This window comes from Colobus angolensis, unplaced genomic scaffold (assembly GCF_000951035.1).
Source record: "Colobus angolensis palliatus isolate OR3802 unplaced genomic scaffold, Cang.pa_1.0 Scaffold163, whole genome shotgun sequence".
Taxonomy (NCBI): Eukaryota; Metazoa; Chordata; class Mammalia; order Primates; family Cercopithecidae; genus Colobus; species Colobus angolensis.
The window spans coordinates 6,622,234-6,642,876 of NW_012114744.1; the positions used below are offsets into that span (position 1 = coordinate 6,622,234).

The 20,643-nt window shown below is 37.2% G+C and overlaps 1 protein-coding gene across 2 annotated transcripts in view; it reads left to right on the top strand.

The window, feature by feature from the left end:
- CPED1 (cadherin-like and PC-esterase domain containing 1) overlaps positions 1-20,643 on the top strand; it is a 320,989-nt gene that overhangs the window by 47,369 nt on the left and 252,977 nt on the right. For both annotated transcript variants that reach the window (XM_011937391.1, XM_011937392.1), the window contains exon 4: positions 9,086-9,192. In XM_011937391.1, coding sequence (XP_011792781.1) covers positions 9,086-9,192 — 107 coding nt within the window. The remainder of the gene's footprint in view (positions 1-9,085; positions 9,193-20,643) is intronic.

The following is a 20,643-nucleotide window of genomic DNA, read 5'->3' on the forward strand; positions in this document are numbered from 1 at the left end:
ACACACACACACACACACACACACACACAAACGCACACATATATATAATTTTCTTTATCTACTCATTGATTGATGAGCATTTGGACTGGTTCTATATTTTTGAAATTGCAAATTGTGCTGCTATAAACATGTTTGTGTAAGTATCTTTTTCATATAATGATTTCTTTTCCATGGGTAGATACCTAGTAGTGGCATCGCTGAATCAAATAGTAGATCTACTTTTAGAGTTTTAAGGAATCTCCACACTGTTTTCCATAGTGGTTGTACTAGTTTACAATTCCACCAACTGTGCAAAAGTGTTCCCTTTCACTGCATCCATGCCAACATCTATTTTTCTTTTTATTTTTTGGTTATGGCCATTCTTGCAGGAGTGAGGTGTTATCACATTGTGGTTTTGATTTGCATTTGTCTGAGAATTAGTGTTGTTGAGCACTTTTCCATATGCTTGTCAGAAATTTATATATCTTCTTTTGAGAATTGTCTACTCATGTCTTTGGCCCACTTTTTGATGGGACTGTTTGTTTTGGTCTTGCTGATTTGTTTGAGTTCCTTGTAGATTCTGGATATTAGTCCTCTGTTGGATGTATACAATGTGAAGATTTTCTCCCACTCTGTGGGTTGTCTGTTAATTCTGCTGATTATTTCTTTTGCTGTGCAGAAGCTTTTTAGTTTAATTAAGTCCCTTCTATTTATCTTTGTTTTGGTTGCATTTGCTTTTGGGCTTTTGGTCATGAAGTCTTTGCCTAAGCTAATGTCTAGAAGGATTTTTTCTGATGTTGTCTTCTAGAATATTTATGGTTTTGGGTCTTAACTTTAAGTCTTTGATTCATCTTGAGTTGATTTTTCTATAACGTGAGAGATGAGAATCCAGTTTCATTCATTTACATACGGTTTTCCAATTATCCCAGCACCATTTGTTGAATAGGGTGTCCTTTCCACACTTTATATTTTTGTTTGCTTTTTTGAAGAACAGCTTGCTATAAGTATTTGGGGTTATTTCTGGGTTCTCTATTCTGTTGTATTGGTGTATGTGCCTATTTTTATACCAGTACCATGCTGTTTTGGTGACTACGGCCTTATTGTATAGTTTGAAGTGAGATAACGTGATGCCTCCAGATTTGTTCTTTTTACATAGTCTTGCTTTGGCTATGCGGCTCCTTTTTGGTTCCATACGAATGTTAGGATTATTTTTTCTACTTCTGTGAAGAACGATGGTGATATTTTGATGGGAATTGTATTGAATTTGTAGATTGCTTTTGGCACTTTGGTCATTTTGACAACATTGATTCTACCCATCCATGAGCATGGGATGTGTTTCCATTTGTTTGTGTCATCTTTGATTTCTTTCAGCAGTGTTTTGTAGTTTTCCTTATAGAGGTCTTTCAGGTCCTTGATTAGGTATATTCCTAAGTATTATTGTTTTTTTGCAGCTATTTTGAAAGGGGTTAAGTTCTTAATTTGATTCTCAGTTTGGTCACTGTTGGTATATTGCAGAGTTACTGATTTGTGTACATTAATTTTGTATCCTGAAACTTTGCTGAATTCATTTACCAGTTCTAGAAGCTTTCTGGATGAGTCTTTAGGGTTTTCTAGGTATACAGTCATATTATCAGCAAGCAGCAATAATTTGACTTACTCTTTGCCAATTTGGGTGCCCTTCCTTTCTTTCTTTTGTCTGTTGCTCTAGCTATGACTTCCAGTACTATGTTGAATAGAAGTGGTGAAAGTGAGCATCCTTTTCTTGTTCCAGTTATCAGGGGGAATGCTTTCAACTTTTCCCCATTCAGTATAATGTTGGCTGTGGGTTTGCTGTAGATGGCTTTTATTACCTTAAAGCATGTGAGGAGTTGCATGTATTAAGCAGGGGCTTTCAACTTATCATGTTTCATTCCGCTCACTCCTCTTGGCTGCGACAGTTTCTCAGACTTTCCATTTTTTATGACCTTGACAGTTTTGAGAGGAACTGGTCAGCTATTTTGATGTTCCTCAGTGGGAATTTGCCTGACGTTTTTTTCATGATTAGACTAGAGTTATGGTTTGAAGGAGTGTGAACACAGAGATAAAGCATCATCCTTATCACATCATGTCAAGAGTTTGCACTAACCACATGACTTAGCTCTGTTCATGTTAACCTGATTATCTGACTGAGGTAATGTTTGCTAGGTTTTTCCACTATATTCTTTTATTCCCTCTTTCCATATTGAACTATTTGGAAAGGTGTCAACCATATGCCATTCACACTACATAACTGTTTTAGAATTATTCTGCATGAGAGATTTGTCTCTTCATCACTATGTATGTATTTATTCAGTCAGTTATTTGCACCATTACGGGCTCATGGATATTTATTTTCTACTTTAGCTTATAATTAAATATTATTCTATTTATTTAGTTGCCCAGATTGCTCCAGCTCTAATCGTTGACTTAAGTGTGTCTTTGACGTACCTTTATTGTTGCTTTTCTTTGTTTGCTTGTTTGTTTGTTTTTGAGCACTTTCTTACTTTCTGACACTGCAACAGTCTAGGCTTATCTTGTGTGTTTCCTGCCCCAACCCTTTAATCAGTGATTCCTCCAACAACATGGTTCCTTTTATTGGAAAATGGTAAATAAAATTAATTATGGGTGCTATGGTACTGTTCCATAGATGTACTACATGAAGAGTGCAGAGTAAGGAATTGGTTAATGCAACTTGAGAAATTTGGGAAGAGATAGAGATATTTGCAATGGTTAACTTATATCCAACTAATCTTGTGGTGGAATCAAGTGTAGACCCTAATTTATCATCAATAAGCTAAAAATGTACTCATGAACATAATACTCTGCACTAATCCTGATAAAGGATGGATATGGGTAAATACTTTGTTATTTAATCAGGATTTTATAATTTAGTTGTGAAAAGAAGGGTAATACAAATGAACAGTGAACAGATAAAATATCCTCACATATTATATTATAAAGGAATATTATGAATTACTAAAAAATGAGATACCTTTAGTACTTCACCTTAAAGGAAAGAAACTCAGGAAATCATCCTTGTTGTATCCTTATGGAATATGATAGTTTAATATTGTGAATAAGTAAATGAGGCTTGGCTTTTGTAGCTTTGTCTTCTAGAAGCTCTTGGACAAGTTTATTTTCCAAACTATACTTTACAAATCTGTTCTGCCTAAAATTAATGTGTAAGTGTTTACAGAAAATTTCCAATATATAAAGCACTGGAATCTCCCATTTGTTTTTATAATTTAAGTGCAATGAGTTATTAACTTTGTTCTTCTCATGTTTATTTCTCCTCTTTTATCCTAACCAGCTAAGAACCAAAATTATATTTATTTCATTTTTTAAAAACTAATGTTTTTCTATTATTCTATTTTTAATTATAGAATAGAATTTCAATATACTTGCTTTTGATTTAATTATAATTGTTTGCCATTCACATGCAGTTATTCACTGATTTACTCATTTATACATTTTACAAATACGTGGCAAATGCTTTATATTTCAGCCACTATTTTAGGTACTGAGAATCTAGCAGTGAACAAAATAGATATAGCCTCTGCCCTCATGGAGCAGACATTCAAATTGGGGAAACCATAATAAACAAATACAGAAAAAAATATATATATAATCTGTGAGACGGTTGTAAATACTATGGAAAAGAAGAAAGCAGGAATAGACTTAATATTGTTAAATTATTATTAAGTGTGCCAGAAAATTAAAGTTGTCATTCCTTGAGAATAAACAGCATTTGATGCTAATATGAATGATGCGCTCTCAGAGTTCTCTATTGTTCTCTCGATTAAATTATGGATCTTGCAGATGTTATCAGTGAAGGAGGTCATTTATGAGTCAGGAAATGAGTGTTTGCTTTATGGCAGCCTGTCTATGAGAAGCTGGAAATATTCTAAAGGCAGCCTCACTCCTTATTGCAGATACTTGATTTTAAAACAAAACCAAACAAAAACCTCTAAAAATTGCTCTTTTAACACGAACTGATGTTAGCTGGTTTCTGAGAACACTTAGAGAAGGATAAAAACTGTAGTCAGTGCCATTTTATATCTGAATTAATTGATCTGGATCCTGACATCTCCTTCCAAAATTGTCTGAGAAGTTTGTGTCTTTTCCAGAGATAACACTATGAAGGCATGATAGTGATTCCTGTTATCAGCAGTTTTTGCTTCCGAGTGTTTGGGAGGTGCCTGTAGGTTTTTCACATTTCTGTAATTCTGAGATGGGGACTGGAGCATCCACATCCTGTTTTCCTAGAATTATGCCCTATGACCTTTCTATTTAAGACCTGGTAAGCCTGATCAGGAAGTTCTGGTTTCTCTGCAACAGGGAAAGAAATAATTTTAACGGTTAAAAAAATAAAACTGAGAAAGTTTTAAGGATATATTTTCAAAAATAGATAGAGTTCAAGTACATATTTCTAGTTCCCGAGTACCTGTGAGGTAAGTATTAGCTCCTTTTGTATAGGAAGATTTAACTTTGATTACCAGTGGTATTGCCAGTAGTATGATGGGGCACAATACCTAGGTGAGGGTCTAGGAATACCTGAGTTATACCTGCTGTAGTTATTTCTTCCTCTGAGCTTCCAAAGAAAAACAGATGCACTGGACAGTGAGAGAGAAAGGCTAGTTTCTCCAGATAATTTCCGTGTCTGTTTCCTCACATGTAAAGCACATGTAATAACACGTAAAAATTGTTTCTACCCCACCGGGTGGTTGGAAATATTACATAAATTAATACATGTAAAGCATCAATAGCTAAATTTATTTGTTGCTTCCCTGTTTTCAAAGGAGATAATGGTGTAATGTTCAAGAACATGGCCACTAGAACTAGTTGTTTGTATCCAAACTCTCCTCCCACCACTAACTGGAAGAGCGACCTTGGGGAAGTTATTTAACCTTTCTGTGCCTGTAAAAAATAGAATAATCATATAAAATAGATTATTATATGGGATAAATGAGATAATACAAATACGTGGAACAATATTTGGCACATTGTAAGTTCTGAAGTACTATTAGCTGTTGACATCATTGTTACTACTATTTCTACTACTCATTTATTCGTAGTGGCTTTGGCCCCCAAATCCTAATGCAGTGTTCTAAAGAGCAAGGCTAAATCATATAGGGATGTCCTTTTCCCCATGCCAGGAGAACCTAAGAAGTCACCATCCAAATTGACCAGGGGCTTTGCCTGTTTTCAGCTAACACAAATCTGATATCTTAGCACTTCTTACTCTAATGTCAACCTTCTCGGTGCAGAAAAAGCACATCGAGAAAGACACAAACAAGAGCATTTACTCCAGTGCTTAGAAAAAGCCTGTCCTAGGCCATTTACAAGTATGACAACAGCCTTGAGACAGGCTCAACATGGAAAAAAGTCTAATGAGAGAGTGAATGAAAAAGAGATGAGGCAAGGCCCAGGTAGGAGCAGATTCTGAGCCACTTTTGCACCCAAACTGGGAAGAAGAGATGTAAGAAAAAAAGATGATCAGAGACCACTCTTGATTTTTCCAGGCTCTGAAAGAAAAGAACCCTAAGAGTTGCAGCCCTTGTCACCTTTAATGTAACCAACAAAATGTCCTTGGAGTTGAATGACCTTCCCCAATCTTATGGAATAGCATGATAAATCTAGACATAAAAGGGTAGATTCAAACATCCCTCTAGGACCAATTAACCAAATAGCAGTTTGCCTGATGTTATCTTAATAAAACCAATTTATCTAATGAACAACTCTAATTCATTAAAAGCTAATACACGGAACATCAATATGTCAAATGGCCAGCTCATGGAAACCTGGAACACTATTATTTTATGCCAGGTCTAGAATGGTGTGCTGCTATCAGAGACAGAGCCCAAGCAGAGTTAGGGCCAGGTATGGGGGTAAGAGACCACGGCAAACTGGAGAACATGTGGGGAGTGGCTCCAGCCAGTCACTGCCTTGTAGGATATGGACCCAGTGTTACCAGAGCTTCCAAGTTTTCAAATAAAGGCTGAAATTGGACTTTTCTATGTGAATTGAGCTGACATTTGCATTTTGGCAAATACTTAAAACAAAAACAAAACAAACGCTGTGCAGGCCAGATGTATCCTGTCTGAGGGCTTGACTTGCCTGTGTGCCTTAAGTTTACAATCTCTGCTGGAGACCTAGGGCATTTGCCTCCTAAATGCTCATGCTTTCAGCTGTGAAATGTGGCTCCAAAGTCCCACAATATATAGTAATTTGTCATTGTGCTGAGGTACAAATTTGTATCCCACATGCTCCAAGGCTAACTTCTCAATGTGATTTACTTAGCTAGTGAAAGTGCTTTGATCTCTGCCCAGTTTCTACATTTCAATGTGGTGTTAGGGTTTCTTTAACTAAATTTTAATACATAGTACCTCTCATGAAACAAGTAAAACTTCATTAGAAAAAGAAAAAGGGCTTTGGAAAGCAGGGGAGGGAGTTGACTTCTAATGTTGGAAATAGAAATGAAGACAAAGTGAAAAGGTCTACTAAATGTGTAACTAGGAAATAGCTTTGGGGACATTGAGGTGGGATTCAATGTGGGTAACAGTGGGGGTTTTGAGTGGAAACAATCAGCGTTTTTAAACCGTGCTAGCAAGCATTCGGGAAGAAGGTGTATGAAGATATTACTTGAAATTTCAGTTACACTTTATTTCATTTTAAGAGGAGATTTGTGGACTATACACTATTTTTAAATTATTAATTTAAAATATTCATTAAACATCTTTGAGGGATGAGGGGGTCACCCTCATGAATGCCAAAAAGCTGTGTAATGCTTTGTAAGTTATTTTACTTTCTCCCACTTTGTTTTTAATTTGATCCCTCAAAGAGATTGTTGAGGGCAGTGACTTTCTGCTCTGTGGTTTTTTTTTTCTATTTACTTTCATACTTTGAGTGCAATGTTCTGTTCATAGGAGATTCTTAATAAATTCAATGCTTTGAATTATTTAAATGTGTCTTTCCATTTTAAACATTTATGGCTTAAATATATATTTCTATCAACTCTAGAAATGATGTATGTGCCTTGAATAGTGAAGAAGGGTATGCTTTAGACGTGGAGGAATATAAAACTTACTCTGAGACCAAAACGCCATGGGTCAGGATTTGAAATCCCTCTTTGCATATCTTTATCTTCTTAAAATATTTAGTTGGGAATCATATGACAGGAGATTTCTTCTAGGGTTCTAGCATTTCCTGGGCTAGAAATGATATAGAATAATACAGTCTTTGTGTTTCGATTTGAATCCAAATAAAAAAGTTTGGGATGAAAAAGCCAGGTGCACTTTTAAAATAAAGTATTGGAATCATCATATAGTATTTGGTTTTGTCTGTAGGAATCGATGGGAACTTTTCTCGACAGTGAGAGTGTATGGAACAGGGTAGATCTTGCAAGCCTAAGGCCATGTTGCTACATGATGAGATTTCTCTCATCCCCAAATCAGCTGCTGCTACTCTCCTTGCACCTTTGCCTTATTGTGCTGTCTTCCAGCATCTTGGGATACATCAAACAAACAGAGAAGTTCTAGGACAAGAGCTTGATTCAATTGCCTGGACTCCTTTGTTTGGTAGAAAGGTTTCCCTTCCAGCAACAGGACAACTAAAAACAGGGGAACCAGTAGCCCAGACAGCACAGGACTTGTGAAGCTGAAAAGCACAGGACTTGTGATTGGTGGGGAGTGAAATTTCATTTCTAATTGTCATAGATCCCTCTTCCTTATTAATACTTTTCTCATAAAGCTTTTTTTTTTTGGAAGTATTATGCTTCTCAAGTGAGAAATTCTGAAAAAATTTGAAAGGAGAGGTATTAAAGAAGTTGGTTGCTTCTAGGGTTTTTAGAAGCTACTAGACCTAATGCAGGAGATGACTGGTGAGGTCTGGCATGAATAATCACTCGAATATTTATCTCATGATTGATCAACAAAAGAGGTGATGTATATAGAAATTGTTTAATTGTTTTTTAAATTGGATTTTCATCCAAAATAAGGACTATTTCCTAAGTAATACTAATTCATTTAGACATTACCCAGTGGGGCTTTTTTATGGTTATTTTTGAGATACCTATTTTTATATTGTCTCTGAATAACATTAAAAATTGAAATACATTTCTTCTGTTGCTTTTATTGTTGCTTTTTCTCCATGAGGTAATGTGTTTACCATGCTCTCAAGGAGTAGTTATTCATGCATTATTCAAGAAATATTTTTAAAGCACCAATTATACGTAGGGCATGTGATCTATATCTGTATCTATATGTAGATATAGATATATAGATATATAGCAATATATATAACTATATATAAAATCAAAGTGAATAAAGTTTAATAAACCCATGTATACACACAAATGTTAACTTTAAAATGTTTAGAGATTAGGCAAGAATGTACCCTTCTGAGATTATTTTGGCAAGTTCATATGATTTATTGGCAAAGAGTTTTGTCCTTGGTGAAATAGCTGAAATATCATTTACTTTCATCCGTGTTATACTCCACCCTTTGAACTGAACTCTGCTGTGTATAACTAGATTACAAATTTCTTTTATGCAAAACCTGTTTTTATTTTCATTGAATTTTATTTTCTGCCTATTACATTATTTTCTTTTATGAAACATTACAAAAGTAAATTTGATGTTTGACGTTTAGATCTGTGAAAAATAGTGGGAGTATCCAAGCCTGGAACAAAATATTTGATGTTTTCACTTCTTATCGTTATTTGATTTCACAACTTTCTTCTATCTTAAAAGATTTTATTATTTTTCCTCCCAAATCCATAAAAAAGACTTTACTAATTTTTAAAATAAGTGATTTAAGGTATTCTAATTTCAATCTTTTAAATGAATTTTATGTCTGTAGACAATTAAATTATCTATAGAATAGAATACTAAATATGAAAATATTAGAACTTCCAAAATTTAAAATTTGAATTTTAGTTATTTTATTGACTTTTTGTCTTAAGTATATTCGAGATCATTTACTTGTGTTTTAGAATTTAACTAATTACATTTTTTATCTGAAGATTTAAATATTGCCTTTAAAATATCTGATGAAAACTTATTTGTTTTGAATATTCTTTTGCTTTTAGGTGATCTGGGCTCTTGGGATCTGCTCATCTGCCTGTCTTCTAAGAAAGCAAAAGGAAAACCCTGCATATCCAAGGAGGTCATGTGCCAGTTAGGTTTACATCAAAAGGTAAATACTTTCAAAATGTGCACAGATTTTATCAACCCTACAGATATTAACACTGGCATTTCCTGATCTATAATGTTTAAGAGTCTTAAAGAATTAGCGTTATTATATCTATGGAGAATCTGCCAACTGGCCATGCCTTATATACTTTACCATAAAATAGTCACCACTTTCTGTTTGATAAGATCTCCCTCAGTTTTAGCTGCCGCAGATATTGTTGTTTTACTCAGCAAGACCCAACTTTAACTAGAAGTCTGTAGCCTATGAAGTGTTGCTTAATCTGACCACTTATTCACCGAAGTGATAAAGTCTTTATTTTTTAGATACCTGTTCTCATTTTTTCTAACTTGTTAGTGTCTTAAATTACAATAAAATTTAAAAAATTTCTAATTACCTTTTAAAATTGACATTTAGTACTTACTGTTTATATTGTGTGAACTTTTATAAATAGTTTTAGAAAACTTAACTAAAAATTATCCAATGTTTACCATGTGCTAGTCACTGTGCTGGAAAAATTTACATATTGTTGATACCGGCAACGAATCTGTAAGAAAAGTGCCAAATCCAATAGCTCTTATACAGCCCCTAACTGGAGATGGAGTATTGTACCCAGATCACTTGACATTCCTACAATTCACCATCTAGATAACTCCTTTTTTCTAACTCTTCACTTTTTTGGCATTTGGGCTGAGCACACGCTTTTGTTACTCTATGTACATCTCTGGCCATTCCTCCTCTGTTGTCCTTACAATCAACTTTTCTCTGCCCATTCTTGGAATGCATGTGTTCCCTAACACCAATCCTGAAATTTCAACAACGATTTGTAGTTGAGATTCCAAAATCTACCTTAGGTACAGAGCACTTTCCCAGGCTTTTGGCTTGAATATGCAACAGGCTGCTGAACATCTGCATTTGGATGTGCCACAGACATATCAAACTCAACCTGGAGAAAACTGATTCATTCCTTTCCTCAGTAAATTCTCTTCTGCTCTTGTGTTCAGAAGCTTCAGAGCTTCTGTTTTGTTTGTTATAAGCAGAATCACCCAGTCTGTCATCTCCCAAGATAGAAATTACCCACTTTGTCATCTGCTAAGATAGAAGGGCCATCACCGTTGAGCCCTTCCTTCCTCTTTCTTGGCATTGACCTTTTATCGATTGCCAATACCTCTGAATTTAACCTCTTAACATGTCTTTTTTTCTTCTGTTTTTGTTTTGCTTTTTGAGACAAAGTCTCCCTCTGTCACCCAGGCTGGAGTGCAATGGCATGATCTCACCTCACTGCAACTTCCACCTCCTTCCACCTCCCAGGTTCAAGCAGTTCTCGGGCCTCAGCCACCCAAGTAGCTGAGATTACAGATGTGCACCACCATGCCTGGCTAATTTTTGTATTTTTAGTAGAGATGGGGTTTTGCTGTGTTGACCAGGCTGGTCTCGAACTCCTGGCCTCATGTAATCTACCTGCCTTGGCCTCCCAAAGTCCTGGGATTATAGGCCTGAGCCACCATGCCAAGCCTACCTCTAAACATTTCTCACATCTGTCATCTATTCTCTGTACTTACTACCTTTATTCTGGTCAGATAATCATCATCTCTTACCTGAATTATTGCTAAATCTTCCTCACTGGTTTTTCTGGAGCGAATATTTTACCCCTGAAATCTATCCTACTCACAATTATGAGATGAAAAATATAAAATAGTGAACTTGCCTTTTTACATCTATGCTTGAAATCTTGAATGGCTTCTCATCAATCCTAGAATAAAGTCTTAGTATTTGCTTTGTATTAGGCTTCTGGGAAGAATTAAATGCCATACTCATAAAGGTGTATCTGAAGACAAACTAATGAAGAAACTATTTACAGAGGTTTTGGCAGGGTAAAATAAACTAAAAGGCCTAGTGAGGCGCTCAGGAACCAGCAACATTATAAAAGTTTTACCACACTGGGTTGTAGGAGGGATATGTAGAAGGAATGGTGTAGCCAGAATCTCATGAGAGCTGGAACCAAGAAGGAGACGTCCTTGGAAAGGTGCCGTAAACTTAGGGGAGTGTAGCTTTTGCCATATCACAGACCTGCAGAGAGGAAGCCTTGTGGATAAACATCCCACCTCTCTCTACTCCTACCCTCCAATCTCTTGCCAATGCCTCTCATTGGTCCAAGCTAACTGCTAGTCAAAGGGCAAGAGATTCTCTGTGATGCCACCCACAAAAGTCATTCTCTTGGGGGACAGAGAAGGCAGCAGAGAACTGGAGGGCCAAGTGGTGACTATTTAGCACAATAAGCTAGTCAAGGTTTTTTTGCGAATGACTTTGGCCTAACAGTACCCTTCTCTTATATCTTTCTAACTGGGTGTCATGCTTTAAGTGATGTGAAACTGCTTATTATTCCCTAAACCCTGGTGCTGTTTTCTGTCACATACCTTTATTCTTACTGTTTTATCTGCCTGAAATGCTCTTTCTCAGTCCTCTTTACCTCAGTGATTTTCAACCAGGGAGAGATTCTGTCTCCTCTAGTAATATTTGGCGATGTCTAGAGATATTTTTGGTTTTGTCACATGTAGGGGGGATGGTTGGTACTGGCATCTATAGGTTAAAGTCAAGGATGCTGCTAAATATTATATAATGCCCACAACAAATAATTGTGTGGTCAAATATGTTCATAGTGGCAGGGTTGAGAAACCTTGATGTGGTCCCTTGCCTTAAAGTCAGCACTTAAGTCTGTTACACTCAGCACCACTATCACCTCAGAAGCTCCAAAGCTTGTGTTTTGTTGGTTATAAGTGGAACCACCCACTCTGTCATCTCCTAAGATAGAAATCTGGTCTTCACCCTCCAACCCTTCCTCTTCCTTGTCATCTACAATTGCCAATATTATGGAATTTAACCTGTAAATATTTCTCAGATCTGTTATCTATTCTCTGTACTTACAACCTTTATTCTGCTTACCTGGATTGCAGGCAGGGCTTCCTGGCCTTTCTCTTCCTAGATATTCATACAAATCCTCAAGCATATCTCGAATTCTATACTTATCACATGGTTCATTTTTTTCTTTGTCATCCGCAAATACATGTCAGGCTCCACCAGCTAATGAGGACAAATGAGGTCACATTGGCATTAGTATTGATATTTTGGGGGCAATACAGGTTTTTTTTTTTGTTTTTGAGACAGAGTTTCACTCTTGTTGCCCAGGGTGGAGTACAATGGCAGGATCTCGGCTCACTGCAACCTCCGCCTCCAGGTTCAAGCGATTCTCCTGCCTCATCCTCTGGAGCAGTTGGATTACAGGCGTCTGCCACCACGCCCAGCTAATTTTTTGTATTTTTAGTAAAGACGGGGTTTCATCATGTTGGCCAGGTTGGTCTTGAATTCCTGACCTCAGGTGATCCACCCGCCTGGGCCTCCCAAAGCGCTGTGATTACAGGCATGAGCCACCATGCCTGGCTGGCCTGCAATACAGGTTTTATTTGTTTGTTTGAGATTAGAGTCTTGCTCTGTCACACAGGCTAGAGTGCAGTGGCCGATCTCCGCTCACTGCAACCTCCGGCTCCGGGTTCAAGCGATTCTCCTGCCTCGGCCTCCCCAGTAGCTGGGACTACAGGCACATGCCACCACAGCCAGCTAAGTTTTGTATTTTTAGTAGAGATGAGGTTTCACCATCTTGGCCAGGCTGGTCTCAAACTCCTGACCTCGTGATCCACCCGCCTCTGCCTCCCAAAGTGCTGGGATTACCGGCATGAGCCACCATGCCTGGTCACAGATTTCTTAAGAAGCTTTCTGGTGGGTCTCAGCAGCTCGGGAGCGGCAGCGGCCAGGCAGCCCAGCTTCGCGAAGGCTCTGGGTGCGAGGAGGCCTGCAGGCACCTGGCATGCGCCCTCCTGGTCATTGATTTGTTTTTCTAAGACCAGCCGAGAGGGCACAAAAGAACCAGCGGGTAGGCAAGTGTAGGAGCAAAACTGCAAGTTTATTTTGGTCACCTAAGGTGTGGGGAAGAGGTCTGTCAGCCTCTGGCAAAGAATCTGGGGCGGAGTTCCTGCTGTCCCGACATCCCGACAGGAGTGAGAGACTCAGGAAGGCCGCGTGGCTCAGTGGCCTAGAGCGCCTTTTCTAGGAGTGGGAGGGCAATAGGCGGGGCACGGGCGTGTCGGGGGGCGTTTGGCAGGTGCGACCAGGTAAATCTTGGTCTCTTTGGATTGACTTCACCTGGCGCATGCCCAGTTGGTCTGCATCCTCCCTTGGCGCTGGCTGCATTTTCGCGCGCGCGCGCGCGGGAAAAGCTGGTGAAGAAGAACCCGGAAGTGCGCCATCCTGCCTCCGTTCCTCCAAACAGTCATCAGGATGCCCAAAAGGAAGGTCATGAAGGGACCACCAAGGAAGAGCCCAAGAGGAGATTGGCGCGGTTGCCAGCTAAACCTGCTACTGCAAAAGTGGAAGCAAAGCTGAAAAATGCAGCAGCGAAGGATACATCTTTAGACAAAAAAGTGCAAACAAAAGGGAAAAGGGGAGCAAAGGGAAAACAGGCCAAAGTGGCAAACTAAGAAACTCAAGAAGATTTACCTGCAGAAAACAGGGAAATGAAAACTGAGGAGAGTTCAGCCTCTGACGAAGCAGGAGAGAAAGAAACCAAGTCTGATTAATACCGTATACCATGTCTTATCAGCGGTCCCTTTCTCTCTTCTTGTGCAATCCGGAGGAGTATTTCTTATCAATTATTTTGTAAATGCAAGTGTTTTAGTAGCTCTAGAAACATTTTTAAGAAGGAGGGAATCCTACCTCATCCCATTTTTTAAGTGTAAATGCTTTTTTTTAGAGGTGAAATCATTCGCTGGTTGTTTATTTTTTTTGGTACAACCAGAAAATAGTGTGGGACATTGAATTATGGGAGGCTTTGACTGTCTGGGGTGTCAGCTTAACATTCCATAGATGGGGGGGTTAGTTTTTATATCCTATAATACAAAGCATATTAAATGGCAATATGGAGTCAGTCCTGCATTTAATGTCTTGAACATTTTTAATTACTTCTATTTCCTTGTTTTTTTTTTGTTTTTTTTTTTTTTTTTTTTTGAGACGGAGTCTCGCTCTGCCCCCAGGCTGGAGTGCAGTGGTGCGATCTCGGCTCACTGCAAGCTCCGCCTCCCGGGTTCCCGCCATTCTCCTGCCTCAGCCTCCCGCTACGCCGGGCTAATTTTTTTGTATTTTTAGTAGAGACGGGGTTTCACTGTGTAAGCCAGGATGGTCGCCATCTCCTGACCTCGTGATCCGCCCACCTCGGCCTCCCAAAGTGCTGGGATTACAGGCGTGAGCCACCGCGCCCAGCCTCCTTGTTGTTTTTTAGTAGAATTGTTTCCTAAAGAAAACCACTCCTTGATCACGGCTCTCCCTGTCGGAATTGTGTGCATGCTGTAAGATCTTTGATTGTGGCAGTCCAGTTTTCCTAATAACTTTGTTACTGTGCTGTGAAAGATTAAAAATTTGAATATGTAGCGTACATGCTATTCAGTTGTGAATTGGTGAGATGTATGTAACAGCTTATTGGCATGTGAAGATACTGATAGCCTCTTAAGGAAAATTTGCTTCCAAATTTTAAGGGGGAAAGTCACTAGAATAACTTTAAAAAAGAATTACAAGACATGGCTTTTTAGATTTTTGGTATGTATGTTAAGAATTGTGCACAAATTTAAATGTCTGTACTGATCCTCAACCAGTAAAATCTCAATTATGAAAGAAAAAAAAAAGCTTTCCCGTCTATTTCCCTAGCAGGTGTCTTCCATGTACTTAGAAACAGTGTTTTTGGTATGCTGTTTCAGACCATTACACCAAAGATATTGAGGAACACTCCATGCTACTTTCGCTGTCAATCATGGCTCCTGTGATAGTTATGTTCCCAGCCTGAGGTGCAAAATCTCTCCCCACAGCTGTAAAATTTTGAGACACCCAAAGTCCGTGCATTCATCAGTCCTATATGAATTGAAACTAGACTTTGTTCAGTATACATTAAGGGGAATATTATTCTATTTAACTCAGTTCTTCACTTTGTTTCCTGAGCCCCAAAACGTATGGTTGGCACCTGGACAACACAAAGTCACACATAAAAACTCTTCCTGTGACTCTTCTGTCCCCTCTCCTCGGGCTTTTGTGGTCAACTCTTGCACCATCACTCACTAGCTGAAAGATTTTGGTCACGTTATTTAATCTCTGTAGCCTTCAGCATCTTTTCCTGCAATAAGAAGGCATTAGACACTGGACAGTCTCCAAGACACTTGCTGGTTTTAGGTTTGTGTGAGTCACTGGAGATGAGTGGAATACGTGAAGAGAAGAGAGCAGAGCAGATCAGCCAGCGATGGCAATGGAGAAGGCGAGAAGGGGGTTATGGGTGAAATAGGTAGAGAAGGAAATTATAAAGTATAATGTCAGTTATGCTGGGATTCTCCTTTTAAATTTTTTTTTTTATTGTTTTTTGGAGACAGAGTCTTACCCTGTCTCTCAGACTGGAGTGCAGTGGCACGAGCTTGGCTCACTGCAACTGCAGCCTCCTGGGTTCAAGTGATTCTCACGCTCAGCTTCCCAAGTAGCTGGGATTACAGGCATGCACCGCCACACCTAATTTTTTTTTATTTTTAGTAGAGACTGGGTTTTGCCATGTTGGCCAGGCTGGTCTTGAACTCCTGGCCTCAAGTGATCTGCCCACCTTGACCTCCCAAAGTGCTGGGATTACAGACATGAGTCACTGTGCCTGGCCTTAATTTTTAATTTTGACATAATTTTAGACTTACAGAAAAATTGCAAAGATAGTACAAAGATTTTTCCAAATACCTTTCACTGAGCTTACTTTAATGTTAAATCTCACATAAACATGATACTTTCATCAAAACTAAGAAATTAATATGGATACAAACTGTTAACTCAATTATAAATGTTATTCAGATTGCATCTTTTTTAAAAAAAAAACAAAAGTTTGCCCCTTTTCTGCTCTAAGAACCTATCTAGTACCCCTCATTGCATTGAGTTTTCATATCTCCTTACTCTCCTTCAATCTGATGCAATGTTTTTTTCTTTCATGACCTTGACATATTTGAAGAGTACTGGCCAGGTGTTTTGTAGAATGATCCTCAATTTGGATTGGTCTGATGACTTCTTCATAAGGTTATCAATCTTTGGCAAGAATTTCATGGAAGCAGTCTACCCTTCTCAGTGTAAAATATCAAGGGGCATATGATGTCCTTGTCTCTTGTTACTGGTGATGTTCACCTTGATCACTTGGCTAAGGTGGTGTTTACTGGATTTTTTCCCCACATAATTAATAAACATCTTGGGAGATAATACTTTGAGACTGTACAAAGATCCTGTTTTTCTTCAAATTTTGCCTACGAATTTTAGGATCCAGAGCTGGATCTTGCTCACAACAATTTTTATTCTGGTGTTCTAATGGTGATTTTCTATTTCTCTTATTACTTTCATAATTATTAATTGGAATTCCTCTGTAAGGAAGAGCTAGTCTTTCTCCTGCATTTATTTATTCAATAATTTATTTATGTCAGTATGGACTGACATAATGGACTAATGGATATGTGTTGTATTCTATGGGTTACAAATCAGTTCTATTGTTATTAATTTTTTACAATCAAATTGTTCCAGCTTTGGTCATTGAGAGATTATTCATATTGGCTCCTGGCTCTTTTGACATGTCATGTGTTCTTTTCCTGGACACTTCCTTACTGTTTAGCACCATGAGATACTCCAAATTCATCTTGCATTTTTCCTGTGCCAGTCTGGAATTAACCATTTATCCAGGAGCCTCATTCCTGTTATTGCAGAATGATATTTAAAAACAAAGATCTGGGTACTAGGTGTGCCCATTGCTACTAGGGTGTCATTGAGTTTGGGCTCTTTCAGCAGAGAGAGGTTGGAAATGTCTGTATGTGTACTAATCCATGCAAATGTACACTTGTATTTATTTCTGTGTCTGTCTCTATATGTACATATTAAAAAGCTGATTCTTACCATACCCCTGTTCGCTATCCAACACCACAAGGTTTATTATAGCCTTATGCTGTCCTCATCTGTAACTTCTTTCTCAGATGGTGAGAAAATTGGATCTCATCTACATCATATTTCCCTATTTGTTTAACCCTAGCATACACATACATTAGTTTCAGAATTCTTAACCTATACCCCTGTGAGAAACACATTTACTAATAAAAGTGAATGTTTTGTGTGTGGTCTTTTTGCCTAATAATATTCAGTCAAAATATTATGTTCTGGAGGTAGGGCATATCTTTTTTCCTTGCTCCCTTTGCTGTGGCTATGTCACTCAGTAACACAGGGTAATTCGCTGCAATTTATATATTATTTGAGTCCCCAACCTCCACCCTCACTGCAAATCAGGGTTGAAATTTTTTTTTTTTAATTTGCATGTAGCAAAATTCATTATTTGTGGTTTATAGCTCCATGGGTTTTGACAAATGCGTAGAGTTATGTATGCATCCTCACCCCTCAGTCATGGCAGAATGGTCCCATTATCTCCAAAATTCACTTGTTCTGCACCTTTGAAGTCATCCCCTTCTGTGATCCCTACCCTTAACAGTCACCATCAACTTATTTTCTGTCCCTATTTTTTTTGTTGTTGTTGTTTGTTTTAAATAGAAGGTCATGTGAGTAGAGTCATATAATTTGGAGCATTTGGGGTCTGGCTTATTTCACCTTAGCAAATTCATTTAAGATTCATCCCTGTTGTGTCAATTAGTTTATTCCTTCTTATTGCTGAATAAGATTCCATTTTATGGTTGTACCACAGTCTGTTTATTCATTCACAAGTTAAAAGACATCTGGATTTGTTCCAGTTTATGGCCATAATGAATAACACTTGCCATAAACATTTGCATACAGGTTTCTGTATGAATATAACTTTTTCTCTCTTAGGAGTGATTCATATGGTAAATATATGTTTAACTTTAAGAAACTTTAAAAACTGTTTTAAATTTAAAAATTTAAAAAATGTTTTAACTTTAAGAAGCTGCCCAAAGTTTCTATAAATATGGCAAGTTGCAGTTCCTTTTATTTAAAAAATAGAGAAAGTCACACATGAAAAATTTCCTGCCTTCAGGGTTACCTTTACAGTAAATTAATTTTTTAATCTTTCTGTAAGCATATCGTTTATTTCATGCTTTTATCTGATTGTGAAGCAATATTTACATAGCTATCACAATAGTTAATTACATTAAATGTGGGTATAGTACACAAACACTAACACAAATTACAGGTGTGACATAAAATATAATTATATGTGTAAAATATATATATAATAAATAATTATGTATATAATTATACATATAAAAATATAATTATACATTCATATAGTTCAGTTTTTTCTGTTGTTGCTAGTAAAAATTCACTCTATTATTTGTTGATCACAAGGTCCATAGTCAACACTTTGTTTTAATGAATGACTTGAGCAGCAAAGCCTATAAAGCACATTTATTTAAAGACAATTGTTTTATAGAGATGTTTTGGAAACTGTTAGAAAATACAATTTCTCTCAGAAATAAATAGAAGTACACTTGTTTCCTGGATATTTCAAAAAAGAAGAAACCAAAAATAGAAACAAAAAAATCAAAATTTTAAATGTGTTTTATCTAATAATTCTATTTCTCAGAATTTACATATTATTCTTTTTGGTCAGAGGATTGAACAATGATTATGCTAATAGTGTTACTTATTATAGTAAAAAATTGGAACCAAAATAAGTATTTCTGAAAAATAAATAACGCACATGAAACTCATTAATACATGATTAATCAAATGGAAATGCTCATAATATAAGTAAAGTAAGCAAATCAGAAAACAGTTTATATGTTCCAAATCCAAATTGTGTTTCTAAATATATGTAGAAAAATACTTAGTAACTAAAATGTTAGGAATGGTATTTATTTCTGGTTGGAAAAATTATGAGTGATTATTGTTTTCCTCTTTACATGTAACTATTCTATCATACATATATGTCAATTCTACCATCAGGAAAAATACTGTTTTAAGGAAGGGCAATCCCCTACTTAAAATAAGTTTACCCTGCTAATTCTTATAAAAAAAGAAAAAAGCAACAAACATTCATAGTTGAATTGATTTGGCAGTTGGATGAGGCAATACCATTATTTTCTATTCATTTAAGTATGCAAGTTGTGAATCACTGCTTTAGCAGACAGTCCTAAAACCTTTATCCCACACTCAGTATCTTTTCCATTCTCTCTCCACATCCCCTTTTTACTCTTTACTGTGTTCTTCTAATTCTTATAAAACTTTAGCTAAAATAGTGACAATGAAAGTGTCAGTAACATTCACCATTATAAGTTTTCAAGTCTCCTCTGGGATATGTTCTTATATTATTTCTTTAATCATTTCTCCATTCCCTTTCCTCTTTTTACTTTCTGGAACTTCTATTCATCATGGGTTAAACCTCTTGATTTGCTCTCTAATTTTCTTTATACCAGCTTCACTTTTAAAAAATTCATACATCATATTTGTACATATTTATGAGGTACATGTGATATTTTGTTTCATGCATACTATGTGCAATAATCAAGTCAGAGTATGTAGGCTACTCAAAACCTTGAGTATTTATTATTTCTATGTGATGAAAACATTTCAAGTTCTCTCTTCTTGCTACTTGAAATATACAACACATGCTCTCCATTTTGTTTGTTTGTTTGTTTGTTTGTTTTTGCGATGGAGTCTCGCTCCGTCGCCTAGGCTGGAGTGCAATGGTGCAATCTCGGCTCACTGCAACCTCCACCTCCGGGGTTCAAGCGATTCTCCTGCTTCAGCCTCCTGAGAAGCTGGAATTACAGGTGCACGCCACCACACCCAGCTAATTTTTTGTATTTTTAGTAGAGACGAGGTTTCACCATGTTAGTCAGGCTGTTCTTGAACTCCTGACCTCGTGATCCTCACACCTCAGCCTCCCAAAGTGCTAGTATTACAGGAGTGAACCACCGCAGACAGCGTCTATTTTTAAAAATAATTTCAACTTTTATTTTAGATTCAGGAGTACAGGTGTAGTTTTGTTACATGGGTATATTGTGTGATGCTGAGGTTTGGGGTACGATTGATCCTGTCACCCAAGTACTGAGCATAGTACCCAATAATTAGCTTTTCAACCCTTGTCCCCCACTTCTCATCTGCAAGTCCCCAGTTTCTCTCACTGTGATCTTTATGTCCGTGAGTACCCCGTGTTTAGCTCCTACTTATAAGTGAGAACATGTGGTATTTGATTTTCTGTTTCTGCCTTAATTCACTTAGGATAATGGCTTTACACTAAATTTAGACAAATACCATTTATCCAGATGAGGGCCACAAAAGGCCTGAGAAACTTGACTTGCAGAATGTCTCAGTAAGTTTACTCTTGGTTTTATTGACTCATTCATTCATTCATTTATTCATACTTTTATTTATTCATCTATCCCTTCACTG